General features: G+C 32.3%; 1 protein-coding gene across 1 annotated transcript in view; it reads right to left on the bottom strand.

The window, feature by feature from the left end:
* The window catches only part of LOC145265720 (S-crystallin SL20-1-like), a 35,657-nt gene extending 15,180 nt beyond the window's left edge, over positions 1-20,477 (bottom strand). The window contains exons 1-4 of the mRNA XM_080121775.1: positions 20,302-20,477; positions 10,432-10,527; positions 7,317-7,432; positions 2,460-2,483 (exon numbers count right to left, since the gene is read on the bottom strand). Of these exons, the coding sequence (XP_079977901.1) occupies positions 2,460-2,483; positions 7,317-7,432; positions 10,432-10,527; positions 20,302-20,434 (369 nt within the window). The 5' untranslated portion in view covers positions 20,435-20,477. The remainder of the gene's footprint in view (positions 1-2,459; positions 2,484-7,316; positions 7,433-10,431; positions 10,528-20,301) is intronic.
* Positions 20,478-20,762: the final 285 nt, after the last annotated feature.

The raw sequence follows: 20,762 nt of genomic DNA, 5'->3' as shown, positions 1-20,762 counted from the left end.
TATATGTGTGTATATGTATGTATATGTGTGTATATGTATGTATATGTGTGTATATGTATGTATATGTGTGTATATGTATGTATATGTGTGTATATGTATGTATATGTGTGTATATGTATGTATATGTGTGTATATGTATGTATATGTGTGTATATGTATGTATATGTGTGTATATGTATGTATATTGTGTATATGTATGTATATGTGTGTATATGTATGTATATGTGTGTATATGTATGTATATGTGTGTATATGTATGTATATGTGTGTATATGTATGTATATGTGTGTATATGTATGTATATGTGTGTATATGTATGTATATGTGTGTATATGTATGTATATGTGTGTATATGTATGTATATTGTGTATATGTATGTATATGTGTGTATATGTATGTATATGTGTGTATATGTATGTATATGTGTGTATATGTATGTATATGTGTGTATATGTATGTATATTGTGTATATGTATGTATATGTGTGTATATGTATGTATATGTGTGTATATGTATGTATATGTGTGTATATGTATGTATATGTGTGTATATGTATGTATATGTGTGTATATGTATGTATATGTGTGTATATGTATGTATATGTGTGTATATGTATGTATATGTGTGTATATGTATGTATATTGTGTATATGTATGTATATGTGTGTATATGTATGTATATGTGTGTATATGTATGTATATGTGTGTATATGTATGTATATTGTGTATATGTATGTATATTGTGTATATGTATGTATATGTGTGTATATGTATGTATATGTGTGTATATGTATGTATATTGTGTATATGTATGTATATGTTTGTATATGTATGTATATGTGTGTATATGTATGTATATGTGTGTATATGTATGTATATGTGTGTATATGTATGTATATGTGTGTATATGTATGTATATGTGTGTATATGTATGTATATGTGTGTATATGTATGTATATGTGTGTATATGTATGTATATGTGTGTATATGTATGTATATTGTGTATATGTATGTATATGTGTGTATATGTATGTATATGTGTGTATATGTATGTATATGTGTGTATATGTATGCATATGTGTGTATATGTATGTATATGTGTGTATATGTATGTATATGTGTGTATATGTATGTATATGTGTGTATATGTATGTATATGTGTGTATATGTATGTATATGTGTGTATATGTATGTATATTGTGTATATGTATGTATATGTGTGTATATGTATGTATATGTGTGTATATGTATGTATATTGTGTATATGTATGTATATGTGTGTATATGTATGTATATGTGTGTATATGTATGTATATGTGTGTATATGTATGTATATGTGTGTATATGTATGTATATTGTGTATATGTATGTATATGTGTGTATATGTATGTATATGTGTGTATATGTATGTATATGTGTGTATATGTATGTATATGTGTGTATATGTATGTATATTGTGTATATGTATGTATATGTGTGTATATGTATGTATATGTGTGTATATGTATGTATATGTGTGTATATGTATGTATATTGTGTATATGTATGTATATGTGTGTATATGTATGTATATGTGTGTATATGTATGTATATGTGTGTATATGTATGTATATTGTGTATATGTATGTATATGTGTGTATATGTATGTATATGTGTGTATATGTATGTATATGTGTGTATATGTATGTATATTGTGTATATGTATGTATATGTGTGTATATGTATGTATATGTGTGTATATGTATGTATATGTGTGTATATGTATGTATATTGTGTATATGTATGTATATGTGTGTATATGTATGTATATGTGTGTATATGTATGTATATGTGTGTATATGTATGTATATTGTGTATATGTATGTATATGTGTGTATATGTATGTATATGTGTGTATATGTATGTATATGTGTGTATATGTATGTATATGTGTGTATATGTATGTATATGTGTGTATATGTATGTATATGTGTGTATATGTATGTATATTGTGTATATGTATGTATATGTGTGTATATGTATGTATATGTGTGTATATGTATGTATATGTGTGTATATGTATGTATATGTGTGTATATGTATGTATATGTGTGTATATGTATGTATATTGTGTATATGTATGTATATGTGTGTATATGTATGTATATGTGTGTATATGTATGTATGTCTCAGGGTGTGTGGATGTGTGGGCAAATAGTGTTGCCAACTCGCAATATTTTGAGTGGCGATTATGACAAAAGTCGTATTACCTTTCGCTTATAATAACTATTCTAAGCGTTCTATTATTCTATTATTCTCTTTACTTGTTAATATCGCTATATATAGTGCTTTCATTTGCAAACAAAACTTAATCTAAAAAATTAGCAATATTTTAGCATATGTGCGTGATTAAAATTTATAGTGAAACAGCCTTAACGAAAAAATCTGTATCGTATAATATATATATTAAGATCAACTTACCGTCATGCTGCCAGAGCTACCGTTCTGAAATAATAATAAAATAAAAATAATAATAATAATAGTAGTAGTAATAATAATAATAACAATAATAATAATTAAAAAAGTAGTAGTAGTAATAATAATAATAATAATAATAATAATAATAATAATAATAATAATAATAATAATAATAATAATGAAAAACTTTTAAAAAACAGAAAACAGAGAGACAAATGACAAAACAAGAAAAGAAAAATGGGAAGAGAAACAACTACACGGAGGATTCATAAGAATGACAAAAGATGAGAATAACGAAAACACTAGGGCATGGATGCGAAAAGGACATGTAAATCGAGAAACTGAATCCCTAATAACTGCAGTACAGGATAACTCGATAAGAACCAACCATATCAAAGCAAAGATCGATAAAACACAAGAAAACGGTAAATGCAGACTCTGTGGACAAAGGCACGACCAAGTGTAGAGAGCAGTACACTGGGGATTATGCAAATGACTGCATTTTGAACGTACAAACAAATGGTACAAGCATAACCCGCAACAGTACTCGAAAACGAGAACCACAATATCTTATGGGACATGGACATACAGACAGAAAACCCCATCCAACAAGAAGACCAGATGTCGTAATAATTAACAGGAAAGAAAAATTCTATTAAATCGTAGATTTTGCTGTCCCAGCTGACCACAGGGTGAGTATGAAAGAAAAAGAAAAACGAAGCAAATACACAGAGCTAGCTAGAGAGTTAAAGGGGATTTGTTTGATTAAGAAAATCAAAATAATACCTATAATAGTAGGAGCACTAGGAACAATCCCGAAAAACTTGGAAAAAGAATGGGAGAAATTGGAACCAGCGAAATGGCTGCAAAGATACAACGATTTATGATGATGAAAACGGCTGACATATGAAGCAAACCTCTTGAATGCGGAGAATAATACAAGTATACAATATAATGAAGAAGCATTACAAGGAATGAAGAACACTGAAGCTGCATATCTACAAGTTCTACACCCCCATCACGCATCCCCTCCCATTGACCCATCACCGCCCCCCCCCATAAAATTGTGAAACCAAAGAGCCGAGAAGGGTCAAGGAGGATGGAAAGACCGAAAAAAGCGCGCTGGCCAGATCTCCGCTGGACAAACGCGAAGAGAACTGGGACCTTGGGGAGGCTTAGTGCCACTCCAATTCCAGTACAGACCAATGGCCGCTGCCAGTGAGAAATCAATGGTGAGAGGCTGCTGCGATAACGCAAATTTATTTGCAAATACTATCGAAGGAGGTGGAGAGTTCTGGACGTCTGAGGAGACTTGTTGTCCCACAGGTGTTTAATCAGCCGTATGATGACCTGTGTGAAAGCTCCATGTGAGCCAATAACAATAATAATAATAATAATAATAATAACGAGGGGAAATTATTTGGAAATAAACTACGCAATGTATTCTTAAAGAATACTAAATTTAAAAATAATAACACCTGGAATTGATTGGTCAGGGGTCACTTTTACAGATCTACTTAGGGCACTTTAGTGGCAGCCCAGGAAAAAGCCACTCGCACTAGGTCCGTCAAACACTAGATCGAAAAAGTGCAAACACATCGAAGTGCAGATTGTGTAATGAAAAAGAAGAAACATTAGTATTATTATATTATATCGGAACTCCGATGTGCATGACACTGATGGTCAGTATGCAAATCTCCCAGACATTTTTCTCACAGCTTGCTCTGAGGTATGTTCATCTTCCGTTTTGTCCCCACTAGGATCTTCGGACCACTCGGTTGTCTCAGTTACGATAAAAACAAAATGTAATAATTCCTCAGACATAACTCTCCATCGTACAGTATATCGATACTCTATAGCTGACTGGAATAGTTTTCGTACATTTTTATCAGATCTACCTCTACGTTCCATGTTTAAAAAGAACGTGTCTTTAATAGTATAAGATTATACATAATGGTTAATTGTAGGTATTGACTGCTTCATAACTGCCAAAAATTTCAGCAAAAACCTAGCAGCCAGCCATGATTCTCTCCAGAATGTGTTGTTGCCATTGCGCAAAGAAATCATTATTTCCAGTGCTTTCAACGTAATAGATATTATGAGACTAAAGCCGCCTTCAGGACTGCCAGCAACCACTGTAAAAGAGTAATAAAGAACGTGAGAGAGTGGTATGCTCACTCCGTCAAGTCCAAAGTAACTGAGCAGCAGCTTGGTTCCCGCCAATTTTAGCAAATAACAAACAGGATCCTGAATAGAAATCTGTGCTCTATCCCAAGCATCATTAATGGATCTGAAGTAATCTCATCAGCATCAGACAAATCCAGAGTCTTTGTCAAAATTTTGCAGTTTATTTTACTCTGTTCGACCAGGACCTCCAACCCCCATATTTCCTCCTGTGTCTAAAAACACGCTAGGCAACATACAAATATATGTGGGATGTTACCAAGCTAATCAAAAACCTCGATTCTAGTAAAGCAACTGTCTCTGACAGCATTCCTGCTATAGTGCTGAAAAAAGCTTCAATCTGCACTAATTCCCTTACATACAAAGCTGTTCAAGCGTTGTCTTAAAGAGTATTTCTTATCAACGCCTTGAAAACCTCATCAGTACGTCCTGTACTTAAAAATTCTAGTGGTCGCTCATCTTCCTCTTGATACAGACAAATAAGTTCCCTGTACGTCATGAGTAAGTAACTAAAATTTGTGTTAAACCGAGAAGTAGTCAACCGCCTCAGCAAAAATTACCTCCTCAGTAACATGCAATATGGTTTCCGTTCTGCTAGATATTCAGCAGATGTGCTAACAGTTATATCTCATAGAATTAGCGAACCTCTCGACAGAGGCTTCCTTTCTAGAGAAATTGCCTTTGACATATCGACGGCCTTTGATAAGGTATGGCATAAAGGTCTACTTCACAAAATCTCCAGCTACGGTATAGCTGGAAATGTCTTTTCAATTATTAAATCATTTCTCTCTGATAAGAGTAGTAGTTAATGGGTTGAAATCAGAAGCTCATAGTATTAATGCTGGAGTCCTTCAGAGGTTCATTCTAGGCCAAACTCTTCGTGATCGACATAATTATCTTTCATCCTAAGATCATTTGTAGACATATATGCTGACGACACTACCATCTCTGGAAAAAAATCAAAAGCCGTAAACGACCAAGTTCTTTTTGATTCTGTCTCCTCTGATCTTGATCACATAGCGCAATGGGGAAAGAGGTGGCTAGTTAATTTTAATGCATCTATAACCACCCTTCTATTTTCATCAACGCTCTAACCCCGTCTGATCGAAATAAATGGCTCCCGTCTTAGGGATACTTCATGTTTTGACAAGCTTCTAGGTCTCTTTATCTGAGATTGAACACGTACATCAAATCCGTAATCAATGGTGTTGGAAAAATGGTGGGATCCTTCTACCGCTCCAGTAGATATCTCACTGCTGATGCAATTCTTTACCTGTATAAGAGCCAAGTATGTTCAAGGATAGAGTACTGTTTCCACGTTGTGGCAGGAGCTCATTTTCATAGAAGAGATGTAGTGAGCCTGTCTCTGCTTTATCGTTATTTTCACGGCAAGTGCTCGTCTGAGCTCCTATCTATAGTCCCTCCTATCCTGACTTTTACGAAAAACACTCGTCTAGTTGAAACCATTATGTATCGATTCCATGAACAAAGCTGTACGCCTATGGAACTCTCTTCCGTTTTCCTGCTTTCTAACTGACTACAATATGGTTGTCTTCAAGTCCAACGTGAACAAATTCTTGATGATCCACCCCCTTAAATAATTTAATTTACCAAGTTTCCACTACTAACGATGACTACAACATGTTCCCCTTTGACCACTGTACACTCATTAACCCGTATCCTCGAGTGGCTTCCGAACCTCGGTAAGTGGTGACTCCTTTGTAAAATAAAATAATAAAAAACCTTATGTTCCTCAACATCAATATAAAACATGGACACACGACAAAGTCGTTCAGGTCTTACACTAAAATATATAATTACTCTATGAATTTGACCACAATAAGAAGTAGTATGAACATTAACCCGATGTGGTACAGAAAAATGACAATGTCAAACTTTAGGGAGGCATGCGCATATAAACTGATAAAGTCCTTGAACCTTTAACACTGCAAACCTGGCATAACGTTTCTGAACAGAAACATGATAATTTGCTCAATCATAACAGAGTGCAAAAGAGAAAACATAAAAAAATAAATGATGATTAGTTAGGAAATGTAAAATAAAAAACAAGGTGATTTCCATAATTGAAATGATTGGGACATAACGAAAAGTCACCATAAATAGCTTAATCAGATTGACGAGACGACTTCAATTTTGAAAACAAATTGCCTTTTAGAAACGTTTTTCTCGGAAAATACTGAGACGATGTGGCCGAATTTTTCATCGATCTTCATGATAAGGTCCAGCAAAGTAAGTATTATGGTATTCGTTCGATGCACAGTTAAGGATTAACAGGGAGAATAGAGATTACTATTAAAGTTCCACTTTTTCTCGAAAACTACTGAACCGATCTGGCTGTAATTTTGAATGGATCTTTGTTATGATAATGTACTACGAGCAAAGTATTATTCTATGTCCAGCTAGGGATTAATATGGATTAAACGGATTAGTACTTAATGCAAAAATGAACACAAAAACTCAATCACTATTTCAACATAGTGCATTTATTTTAAGTCAACTGGATATAACTTTTGCCCCTTTTCAATCCACTTCAATAGATTGTGTGTTAATTCTAAAGGGATTGTATCCTTTAACATCAATCAAGAACACCTTAATTATAAATTAAAACGCGTTATTATGAACTATGTTTTTAGATTCAAAATAAAATAAACTCACTCTGAAACGTCCGTTCTTTTCGTGGAAGTACCTCATGTAATCGTGCATGATTTCGTAGAGACAGTCGCAGATGTAGTCAACCCTGAACATATCCATGTTGGTTTTTCCATGGAAACCTTAAATAACAGAAGAGTTAAATAAAATACTTAATGAATATCAGTAGTGTTTTCAGAAGTGGTGGCTCAAGATGATATAAGGGGAAGCTTAGGACAAAGGTGTCTCGATTCGATAAAATTTAATGTGAAAGTAAAATATAAATATATATATATATATATATATATATATATAGTCTTTGAAGTTTTTTTAACATTTGAAACTACACAAAAAATTACTTTTTATCATTCGTTAAAAAAAAAAAATAAAAAAACACTTAGTCAGTAAGTCATTTAATCACCTGCAATCACTGCATCAACTCTCTCGAATTTACTATAATACCAATTTTTTTAAATTTTTCAAGGGATCATCAGTTGTTTACCATGAAACACTGTTTCGGGGATTTAAAAACAAATATATATATATATAAATGTTTAACGAAGACCAACATATTGTCAGGAATGCGATAGTAAGATAAAGTAAGGGAAACTTTAGAATGAAGGCGTCTCGATTAGAAAACGTGTAACAGGAAAATATAATAAAGCAGGAAATTATAATAAAGCAGGAAAATATAATAAAACAGGAAATTATAATAAAGCAGGAAATTATAATAAAGCAGGAAAATATAATAAAACAGGAAAATATAATAAAGCAGGAAATTATAATAAAGCAGGAAAATATAATAAAACAGTAAATTATAATAAAGCAGGAAATTATAATAAAGCCGGAAAATATAATAAAACAGGAAATTATAATAAAGCAGGAAATTATAATAAAGCAGGAAAATATAATAAAACAGGAAAATATAATAAAGCAGGAAAATATAATAAAACAGGAAAATATAATAAAGCAGGAAATTATAATAAAGCAGGAAAATATAATAAAACAGGAAATTATAATAAAGCAGGAAATTATAATAAAGCAGGAAAATATAATAAAACAGTAAATTATAATAAAGCAGGAAATTATAATAAAGCAGGAAAATATAATAAAACAGGAAATTATAATAATACAGGAAATTATAATAAAGCAGGAAAATATAATAAAACAGTAAATTATAATAAAGCAGGAAATTATAATAAAGCAGGAAAATATAATAAAACAGGAAATTATAATAAAGCAGGAAATTATAATAAAGCAGGAAAATATAATAAAACAGTAAATTATAATAAAGCAGGAAATTATAATAAAGCAGGAAAATATAATAAAACAGGAAATTATAATAAAGCAGGAAAATATAATAAAACAGGAAAATATAATAAAGCAGGAAAATATAATAAAGCAGGAAAATATAATAAAACAGGAAAATATAATAAAGCAGGAAAATATAATAAAACAGGAAAATATAATAAAGCAGGAAATTATAATAAAGCAGGAAATTATAATAAAGCAGGAAAATATAATAAAACAGTAAATTATAATAAAGCAGGAAATTATAATAAAGCAGGAAAATATAATAAAACAAGAAATTATAATAAAGCAGGAAATTATAATAAAGCAGGAAATATAATAAAACAGGAAATTATAATAAAGCAGGAAATTATAATAAAGCAGGAAAATATAATAAAACAGGAAAATATAATAAAGCAGGAAAATATAATAAAACAGGAAAATATAATAAAACAGTAAATTATAATAAAGCAGGAAATTATAATAAAGCAGGAAACAGTTTACAAAAATGTAAGAGTTTATTATTCCTTTACAGTTCTGAATTTTTTAGATGAATGCTAATTGTTTATATTACTTGTTTTGATTGGACTATTGTTCTCATCTTGAGTGTTATTTGTGCAACGTTTCGGTTGGTTTGGCCTTCGACCATCGTCAGGCATGTTGGTTGTTGTCTTGGAAAAAAAAACAAATAAAATTTACTTGCTCCGTAGTTATTTTCGTATTTTTAAAGTTGGTCTCTGTTTTATGGCTGTTGTTTCGTATGTGTGAAAAAAATAGTGGACAAAGAGAAGACAACTCTCATAAATATCAACAGGGGATTATCTCCTTTGCATCGCCGATTTTTTTTTTTTTTTAGGCTGTACAATTTTTTTGTTTTCCTACAATTAGAGACTCCCAAATGCTATTAATTTATAAGCTTGGTCTGCTTAGCGATTTTTATTTTTTAGCATACCTGCTGTTTCTTTAAGTTGTCTGACTCTTCATTTTGCATCCCTCTCAATTATTTTGACCTCGTCTCACAAAGAGAAGTGGGTTCAATTTTCTTTCTATACGTGATCAGCAAGTCCTGATCTTTTATTTCGCCCCAAGGCTTAAAAGTGTTCATTTAGCCTTTATAAGTTTTGTACAGCTTCTACTGTGTGTAAAACATAAATATTGCTATTTTATGGAAACTTGAAAAATTAGGAAATGATAGGTTTAGGGATTCCGGTAGTTTTGACAGGAATATTAATAAAATATCGTTCTACATATCCAGTTTCATAAAGGAAATACTTAACGGGTGCAATCCGATTGATCTCCATAACAATAAGTCGCTTATTTACATTCATGAGTACATTATCACCTAGTAGTAGGTGGGCCGGCTTTGTCCGGTCGTAAAATACGCTTAAATATGATATTTTAATTTGTCCAGATTTCGTATATATTAAAGAGTCGTGATTTCAAATGTAAAAAAAAAGCATTTGAGTGGCATCAGTTAGAATCGAAACCAAAAACAAAATCGTAGTATTCAAAGCTGGTGACGTTACCACTGTACCAATGTGACATGCATATGAACTGATTAAAAATTGAGAATAAACTAAGATGAATGTACAAAATGTTCTTTTTTTTTCAATTTTGAGCCATTTTGACCCCTTAAAAACTATGTCAACCGGTTAAAGACCCATAAAAGAACGATGCATTACGAATCAAATCATTTGAGGCGCTTTAGCCTCGCTCTGCGACTCTTAGTTCCGGAAGAAATAGAGTTTAAAAATATGTACAGACAGACAGACACGCACACAGACATAGTATTTTATATATTAGATAATTAAAAATTAGTATCTCTAGATTTCATATCTAAAATATTGCTTACCATGTTCCCTGGCCAGATACCTGGCAATGGCCATGGTCTCGGGCATCTTGTCTTTGCCATCGATCTCCAAAACTGGGACAGAAAAGCTGGGCATGTCTGCAAAAGTAAAATACAAATTTACTAAGAACGATACGCAAAAATTGCATTAAAAAATCAGGTCATTCTAAATACATTAATAACAAAATTGTATCACAATGTACGGTACTTTAAGAAATATTGCGTTCCAACTATGAGCCAGCTAGCATATGAGTTGGCTCGGTTGGGTTTTGCGACTCCATAAGGGGAATAATAGGTTTCCATTAATGTCTTGAGTCAACGATCTCAGCCAGCCAACTTTTTTTTGTTATGATGGGGAAAAGTTATGATGGGGCAATGCTGGGTTTCGTCAATAGCAAACGTAAAAAAAGAAACAGCCTGGACATCCCAGTTATTGGCCGGAGTCTAGCGTCAATAATCAGACAAATGAACAATGAGAATTCGACCTATATAAACAACCGAAGAACACAAACAGGAAAGAAAGAGGGGGGGGAAGAGAGAGGGGGAAAGAGAGAGAGACAGGAGAGAGAGAAGAGGGAAAGAGAGAGAGAAACGGGAGACGCCGACCAGTTCGTGTAAATACATTCCTTCGCTGCCGTCCCTGTCACGTCGGACCCGCCGACGTTCTTCATCTCTATAACCGACGAAGATTTTCATAATAAACTCGTTTTAGAAACAAAGAGAAATTTGTACTTGTTATTAAACCACACCAGATATTTCAACAAACGTTGTCACTAAGATGCGGAGAAACTGGCAAGTGAGCATATGCATTCGTACGTACTTGGAAATCACGCACGTTTTTCTACAACTGGCTCATAATATAATAACTTAAGCAAACAGAACCTGTGTATTTATCAGGTGATATACCAATTTTGTTGCGTATTTCAACTTTGACTCTATCAATCAACCGGATTCACTTCTCGTTTGACGGTGGCAGTGACGGTCCGCTATCTTTAATTTGAATAGTGTTTGTCGATCATGCTGGAAAGAAAAGTATAATCAAAGAAACAGATTCACTAATTTATTTGGCTCTCTGGATAACCAATATCACCGAACCGTGGTTCACACAAACATATATATATATATATATATATATATATATATATATATATATATATATATATATATATATATATATATAGATCCCGAAGCCAAACAACGTCGCAGCCCACAAGAGCCATGACAGTCAACGAACTAGAAGTCTAAGACTCGATTTCGTTCTTATTTGGGCTAATCAAGTGAAAACATCCGATCTCAGGATTCGAACCCCGAGCCTCTTGTATGCGAGGCAAGTACTCGACCAACTGAGCAAACGACCCGCACACAAGAATTTCTTTTAACCAAAAACAGATCAAGCAAACCGCGCCGAAATCCGACTGTGAAATTCACCTACTTTGCCTCGACAAGGGACGCGGTCATCCAACCAGCTAATACCCCCAAGTCGATGTATCACAAGAATAGGAATATATATATATATATATATATATATATGAATGTACAAAATGTATAATGATCTTTGTTTCAGTTTAGATCTATTTTTTATCTCTTAAAAACTAGTTTAACCAGCTAAAGACCCATAAAAGGACGGTCAACAAAAAATCTAATTATTTGAGGCCCTTATCACCGCTCTGCGACTTTTAGTTTCGGAAACAGACCAACATACATACAGCCTTTCATATATCAAATATATATACGTATATATATATATATATATATATATATATATATATATATATATATATATATATATATATATATATATAGTACCGGCAAAAAGAAAGTCCGCACTTGTAATTTTTTCATCTGGAACCGTAGAGATTCAACGTCTCTATCAACTGCGCCACGGGCCCCGAAGGGCTTTTTTTTTTTCTTCTTTTTTTCTTCCATAGTCGGGTCCGTACCGATTGGTATATATATATATATTATTCCTTAATTGGATTTTTTTTTATTTTTGAGATGAGCATTATATGTTAATTTTATTTTATTTCGGACTATTAGTCTCATCTTTATTAGTTGTTGTTTTTTTTTGTTTTTTGCTTTTAATCTTTTTATTGGTTCACAACGTTTCGGCCAACTTCCTCTGGCCTTCGTCGGGTGCTAACCGCGACGGATAGGAACTTCGAATCTCCTAACTGCATTCTCAGCCATCACTGCCATCCGTAGTTGTTGTCGTCTCACCACATTTTTGACCAATTACCCCGTGGCGCAGTTGATAGAGACGTTGAATCTCTACAGTTCCAGATGAACATTGTCTGAAGATAGCGGTTTCAATCCCACCCAAAGCGTGCCAGAGGTCATTGGTAAAAATGTGGTGACACGACAACAACTACGGATGGCAGTGATGGCTGAGAATGCAGTTAGGAGATTCGAAGTTCCTATCCGTCGCGGTTACCACCTGACGAAGGCCAGAGGAAGTTGGCCGAAACGTTGTGAACCAATAAAAAGATTTAAAAAAAAAAAAAAAAACTAATAAAGATGAGACTAATAGTCCGAAATAAAATAAAATTAACATATAATGCTCATCTCAAAAATAAAAATTAAAAAAAAATAAAAATAAAAAAATAAAAAAATTCCAATTAAGGAATAATATATATATATAAACATAAAGGTGTTATTTCTTTTTATTTCTTTTGTTACAAATAAATATTTTAATACAATATCTTACTGTACTGTTAATATATTACAGGGTGTCTGGGTGTCTGTATAGTAACTTGTAATACTGTATAGTAACTTTACGGACATCCTGTATATATATATATATATATATATATATATATATATATATATATATATATATATATATATATATATATATATTCGATATATGAAAGGCTATATGTATGTTTGTCTGTTTGTATATTTTTAAACCCAATCTCTTCCGAAACTAAAAGTCGCAGAGAAGTGTGGTCTTTAGCTTGTTAAACAAGTTTAACATAATATTTCTCTTAGTCTCTCCGGATAAAGATTAATTGGAATTAATATTGAAGTTCCACTTTTTTCGGCAGTTACTGGGATTATCTAGCTGAAATTTAGTACGGACTTATTTATGATAAGGTGCAGCGAACTAAGTATTATGGTATCCGTTTGATACACAGTTACAGATTAATACTGATTACTCACCACAATGCTATATTTACTCTAGAATTCTTGCATAAAGACCTCATTCTAAGTCAACAGACTATATCTTTCGTCAGTTTCTTATAAAGTAAAATATTAACATGTATATAACATGTATATGTGCAGGGTAATCTCCTGTTTTAAAAGGGTCATATGACTGAAGGGGTTAATATATAAACTTTCCGTTTTGTTGAAAAATCAACTGATTTCGAGTTTTTACACAACCCCATTTTCGTATTTGTAAAGCTTTTTTTACACAACCCCATTTCGAGTTTTTACACAACCCCATTCACGTATTTGTAAAGCTTTTTTGACACAACCCCATTTCAAGTTTTTACACAACCTCATTCACGTATTTGTAAAGAGGAGCCTGATAGAGATGTTTCGCACACACTTGGGTAAGATCACTTATATACAAAAGATATACACTTTTATATATATATATATATATATATATATATATATATATATATATTGGGAAAAATAGAAAACCCGAATAAAATTATTAAAATAATCAACGTTTCGTCCTTATTTCAGAGGACATCTTCAGGATATTGAAGTAAAAATGCAAGAAAAGAAAAAGTCATAGCTCATACGAAAAAGAGAACAGTTTTTGAATCCTACCCATGTCGGGAAGGACAAACATGTGTGCGTATGGGAAGGTTGGGTTGTTCAATGTCTATATATACACTTTTAAAAATGCGTTAAGTAAATATATAAATTTTTTTTCTGTAAACTTATTCATTTTGTTGAAATATTTAAGGAAAAACGGTTAGCCAGGATCTGTTTTGATATTTTGTTCTCTGATTATTATTTTCCCTATGCAAGAGGCTAAATGGTAGAAGTCTTTTCTTTGCGTAATATTATTAGTATTTAATATTAGTGCTGATTCTAAAAGTCTTCTTTTAGCTCTATCTATCACGTATTTAATAATTTTCGCATGATCTAAATTAAACGAGTGATCGTGTTCTGCACAATGGCAAAAGAGTGCATTTAGGGCGTTACCATTCCTTATATCTCTTCTGTGTTCGTAAAGTCTTACTTTCAAATTTCGCTGTGTTTCACCTATGCACGCTTGTTGATAGTTGTTACATGGGATGGAATATATACCGGCGTCGGATGTGAGGGTTTTGGGGGAGTGCTTGGTAGTTTTTAATGTCTGTTTTATTGTTGAGGAAGTTGGTTGTATCAAGTGAAAACCAAGTCTATTAAGAGTGTCGTAGATTTTTGTATTTTTGGTGTGGGTGGGAATGAAAAGATGTCTGTTTAGTAATGAGGTATTTGTTTTATTTTTCTGTCTATTTATATTATAGTGTATTTTCGTAGCTTTTTTCTTTGCATAAGAAATGAAATAGGATGGGTACTGTAGTTTTTTAAAGCATTCGTAATGTATTGAAATTCATCATTAAGATATTGGGGGCTGCATATTCTAAAGACACGAAAGAAAAAAACAATAATCATGCCCGTCTTTATTTTATCATTGTGGTGCGAGTAGTAGTGAATATAATCGTTTTTGTGTGTGGTTTTTCTATGTACTTTGAAACTCAGATCGGTTTCTGATCTGATGAGGAGTTGTCTTGTTCGGATTCATGTGTAAATTTTATAGATGGTTCCACTGAATTTAATCCATTTCTAATTTGTTCTACTTGTGTGTTTTTAGGTAGGAAAATAAGAATTGAATTTATTTAATTACTTGTATTTGGCAGGTGCCCGTTTTAATGAGTTAATGAGGTCAAGTTTGACTGCAGGATAGTATTTTCCCAAGATATCATTGGAAAAAGACTAACCCACATGCGGCGAGCGACAAATGTTAAATATTTATCTTCCCGAAATCGAGCAAATTAAATAGACAGGTGAGCTTCGTTGTTAACTGTGAGATATTACGATTTATATGTGATATAAAAAGTTTTAAATACTTGTGAACCGACCGCTTCTCTGAAAAAAACTTTTGTAGACATACAGAAAAAGCGAACACACATATATACATACATACATTTTCGCTTTTATATTTATAGAAGACTAGCGGGGGGGGGGTACCCTGCGATGCCCGGGTGTTTGGAGGTGTGTGTGGTGTTAAATAAAAAAGAAACCGGGGGTGATCGAACCCGGAGCTCTGAGGCGAAGTTTGAAAATAAAATCGGCCAACCAGAATGAGTTAGTGAAAGATGTTTGAATTTATATAAGAACCAAATTGACAGGTGCGCGGCCAGAAGTCGTCGAGCGTTACGACGACGACGTAGGTTTGTTTGCTATAACTGAAGTAAAGAAAAGAAAACAACGTTAACACTAAGCGGGGAAAAACACAAAAAAACTAACGTAAGGCAAACGAACGATGAAAACGTGAAAAATGGCTTAAATAAGCCTGTTTCGATATTAAAATTTAATAAATCGAAAAAAAAACCACACTCACACCACGATTCGATTAGAACCCAAAATGTTTAGATAATGAACCAAGGTCTTAAGCAACTGAGCTAATGCGACGTACATGAAATTTGTTCGGTTTTTCAACTATTTAAAGTAAATCAGGTCACGACGTCATCTGATGCATGTGTAGAATCGGTCATTGTCACGAGAGGACCGCTTTTGTTGACCCCCCCCCCCCGTCGAAAATTGTCAATTTCGGGGTGAAAAGTAAACGTTTTTGGCCAATTTTTCGATATTTTTACCGAGTTTGTCAATTTTCGTCGCGTCTGTTGAAAGTTTTTAGCAGACATTCAAACATACACACATACATACACACATTTTCGCTTTTATATATATATATAGATACCTCTTTACTCTCCCTCCCTCTCTCTCTCTATCTCTCTCGCCATCCCCATTCCCCCCTCTCTCTCTGTCTCTCTCTCTTTCTCTACTCTCTCTCTCTCTCTCTCTCTTTCTCTACTCTCTCTCTCTCTCTTTATCTCTCTTTCTTCTCGGTTTTAATTTGTTAAGTTGTTTTCCAGATCTTAGTTCGAAGAGGATTGCCAATGGAATCGTCTTGAAATCGTCGATGAACCGCTCGAGACAAGGCATGAAGTCACTTGATGTACAGAGCTAAAAAGAACATAAGCTGATTGTTGCGAAGATCAGAATATTAATCTTAGTTTTGAAAATACCAAAATAGTATGTTGGGGGACACATCCATACTACCTGGAATAATGAATTATTCCCTGGCATAAGTTCTGTCCATGACGTCACTTCCGGGTAACGTGAACAAAAAAGGAGGTAGTATGAGTGAGACACGCGAAGAGTATACGTGTCACAACTAGTTCAGCAGTGAGCATAAAAAGTTTAACATTATCACAACTTTCTCAATTTATAGTACTGAACATTATTTGATTGACAAATACAATTTATAAGACCTAATATTCTATTATAATATGCATATAATAATGTACTGAGCACGTTACGATTCAACATCTACCACAATCCAAGTGTCTTATTATATAAGAAAATAACTTGCACTATCTACGGTATATAGACTTATTGGATTCAGCATATTAATTTATGCTCCAGTATCACACCTAGTTTCTTCGATATATTAAAACATTATATGGAAAACACATTGACGTCATTTCTTAAATTAACTGATACGCACTTACTCTGTCTAGCTCGAATGGAACGAATATGTATTTGCAACTAAATACAAATTGTTTTTCATTATATATATATATATATATATATATATATATATATATATATATATGAAAAAATGTTGGATATGTAAAAAAAATATTAAAAAACCCGCATGTTATATATATATATATATATATATATATATATATATATATATATATATATATATATATAACATGCGGGTTTTTTAATATTTTTTTACATATCCAACATCTTTTCACTTTTTTTATTTGGCAATTTATAACTACAATAAATTGCGGTTTCACTTAATGCCTTAACTAGCAAATGATAGTATTGTTACAAATATAATTTGCTGATTTCTTAATGTCCTCTGGTGAGAAGAATAACAAGAATAGCATTCTTTGAAACTCCGCGGAATAACGACTTTTAAATTGTTTTTTGGAGTGTTCAGTCGAACAATAAATTTTGATTGTAAATTTCAACTTACAGTCTTAATTTTCTTTCTTTTATAATAAGCTCTACTCTCTATTGCGTATTGAGCTTTTTTTATTCGGTTGATATTAAATGTTCTATATATAAATATTGTTATTTATATTAGTTTGAAGTTTACCATTGCGTATATCAGGTAAACACTACATCCCTTTGATTTCATTAATAAATATATGTGTGTGTATTTTTAAAACAAAAGCACAAAGTACCATTAAATAAACATTAAATTTACATTTAATAAAATTCTTTTTTCTTTCATATTTTATATTACAACCAAATTGTTTAATAAAGATGTAGTCAACCAACTCAGCAAAAGTAATCTCCTTAGTAACATGCAATATGGTTTCCGTTTTGCTAGATGTACACGGGATGTGATTACGGTTATATCTCATAAACTTAGCGAATCTCTCGACCGATGCTCTTGACATATCAAACATCTTTTTAGAGGGTATGGCGTAAAGGTCTACTAGACAAGAGCTCCAGCTACGGTATAGCTGGAAAGTCTACTCGGTTATTAAATCATTTCTTTCTGATAGGTTCATAAGAGTAGTGGCTGATGGGCAGAAATCAGAAGCTCACAGTGTTATATGCTGGAGTCGTTCAGGAGTCCATCCCGGGCCCAATTCTCTCCAATGATCTCCCTAATCACATCCTGAGATCATTTGTAGACATTTGTACTGACGACACTACCATCTGGCAACACTTCAAAGGCCGTAAGTGACCAAGATCTCCGATTCTTCTCTGATCTTGAGCACGTGGTGCAACGGGGGAAAAAGGTGACTGGTTAATTTTAATGTATATAAAAGCAAGCTTCTATCTTAATATCGTTAACGCTCTGATCAGCGGATGGTATCAACTGAAATAAATGACTCTCGTCTTGGGGCGACTCCATGTTTTGATAAGATTCTTGGTCTGACTCCTCATCTAAAATTTAACACGTAATCAAATCCGTTCCAAGGTCGCTGGAAAAATAGTGGAATCATTCTACCGCGCCAGTAAATATCTAACTGCTGATTCAATTCTCTACCCGTTACCACATTTGGGCCGGAGTTGCTAGGAAGACTTTATCCTGCCTTGACAAATAGCATTCTTAGCCTAGTGAGGGATGCCTTTTTCTCTTCCTTGACACCTTTTTCCCACAACAGAAACGTTGTGAGCCTGTCTCTGCTTCATTCAACAAGTATTTTAATGGTGAATGCTCTGACGAACTACAAGCACTGGTACCCACTCGACGTAAATACCCCTGACAAACCCGACAAGCAGCAAAATTCCACCCCTACATAGTAGAGATCCCTAGATTCTACTCTAATAGTTTCTTCCTCAGAACTGCTAGACTCTGGAACTTCCTTCTGGGTTCCTGCTTTCCCAACTGTACTGACATGCAGAAGTTCAAGTGTAATGTGAACAGACATTTTGTCTGCTCAACTCCCTACATAGAATCTCTGCAACTTATGTCCCCGATAGTAGTCCCTTATAGCAAAGTGGCACTGTGCCTTGTTCGAGGTGAAAATGGAATTTTTGAACAGCGTGGTGCCAATCAAATTACGGATATATTTCTGCAGTTTATAAAGAACCTTTAAATGGGACAGATTCGCCAGCCCAGATAGGACAAATCTGTAACTAATTATTAGGGCCATCACAACAAAATGTCCTTTTAATTTTTAGTACTCTTGAGTATATATCTGTTAATATCTTATATCTTTTTTTTTTATATAGACTGATGTGGTTTTCGGTTGATTTACTGTTTCTAACTGTGTCGGATATATACTTGAGAGTCAAAAGAATAAAAAGATTCTGCTGCTGTCACAAATTCACTAAACTCAAACTAATTATCCATATTAATTCTTTGCTTACGCTTTTATTTTCAGGATAAAAATACAATTCGTGCTTTTAGCAATGCAATCCAAGTATAATGCATCTTTTCCTTTCCTGTTTTCCCCAGAATATTATTGGTGTAAAATTTTGATAATATGAATATAATAAATATTTCAGTCATAGGCCAGTTTTGTACATATCTGTAGTATGTTGTATTGCAAGTATAGTGAGTACAAAAATATTTTTATTATTATTTATTATTATTATTTTTTATTATTATTATTTTTTATTATTATTATTATTATTATTATTTATTATTATTATTATTATTATTATTATTATTATTTATTATTATTATTTTTTATTATTATTATTATTTATTATTATTTTTTATTATTATTTTTTATTATTATTATTATTTATTTTTATTATTATTATTATTATTATTTATTATTATTATTTTTTATTATTATTATTATTTTTTATTATTATTTTTATTATTATTATTTATTATTATTTTTTATTATTATTATTATTATTGTATTATTATGATTATTATTATTATTATTATTATTTATTATTATTATTATTTATTATTATTATTATTTTTTATTATTATTATTATCAATGCTTTTTGTTTATTTTCCCGTCTGCTAAACTGGTTATTTAATAATAAAATTAGCTGATTAATAACTGAAATAAATAAATAAATAAATAATATTAATAATAATAATAATAATAATAATAATAACAACAACAACAATAACAATAATAATAATAATAATAATAATAATAATAATAATAATAATAATAATAATAATGATAACAACTTACTATTCTTGATTTTGTCCCATTCGTTAAATTCGAACCTCTTGTCAGTGTATTTGACATCGGCGGCGGCCATCAGCATACGGCAGATCTCGGCACGGCCGCGGCCATTGAAGTAGTACAGAGTGTAAGAAGGCATGGTAGACGTCGGTGAAGGGCAAATGATTGCAGCTAAGTTCGAGGAGGATTTCGAGTTGTATGTCTTGGACGAGTATAACTCTCCCGTTTTTATAGAAGAGTTGTTTTAAATAACGTCGAAATCTTTGAACTGATTGATGGCTGGTAATAAGTGCAGTTGCAATGAAAACAATAGAGAAATTTGCACTGACACATAGTCCTTAATTACATGCACCTATTGTTAAACTTAATTGCAGTATGTGCAAAAGGACACACACTCTCACTCTCTCTCTCACAGACATATGCACATATATTTTATAATCTGTAAAAGTGAGAATGTGTGTATGAGG

This window comes from Euprymna scolopes, chromosome 40 (genome assembly GCF_053919585.1).
Source record: "Euprymna scolopes isolate OS-2025 chromosome 40, ASM5391958v1, whole genome shotgun sequence".
Taxonomy (NCBI): Eukaryota; Metazoa; Mollusca; class Cephalopoda; order Sepiida; family Sepiolidae; genus Euprymna; species Euprymna scolopes.
The sequence above is the reverse complement of the archived record's forward strand: the minus strand, read 5'-3'. Positions and strand labels throughout refer to the sequence as shown.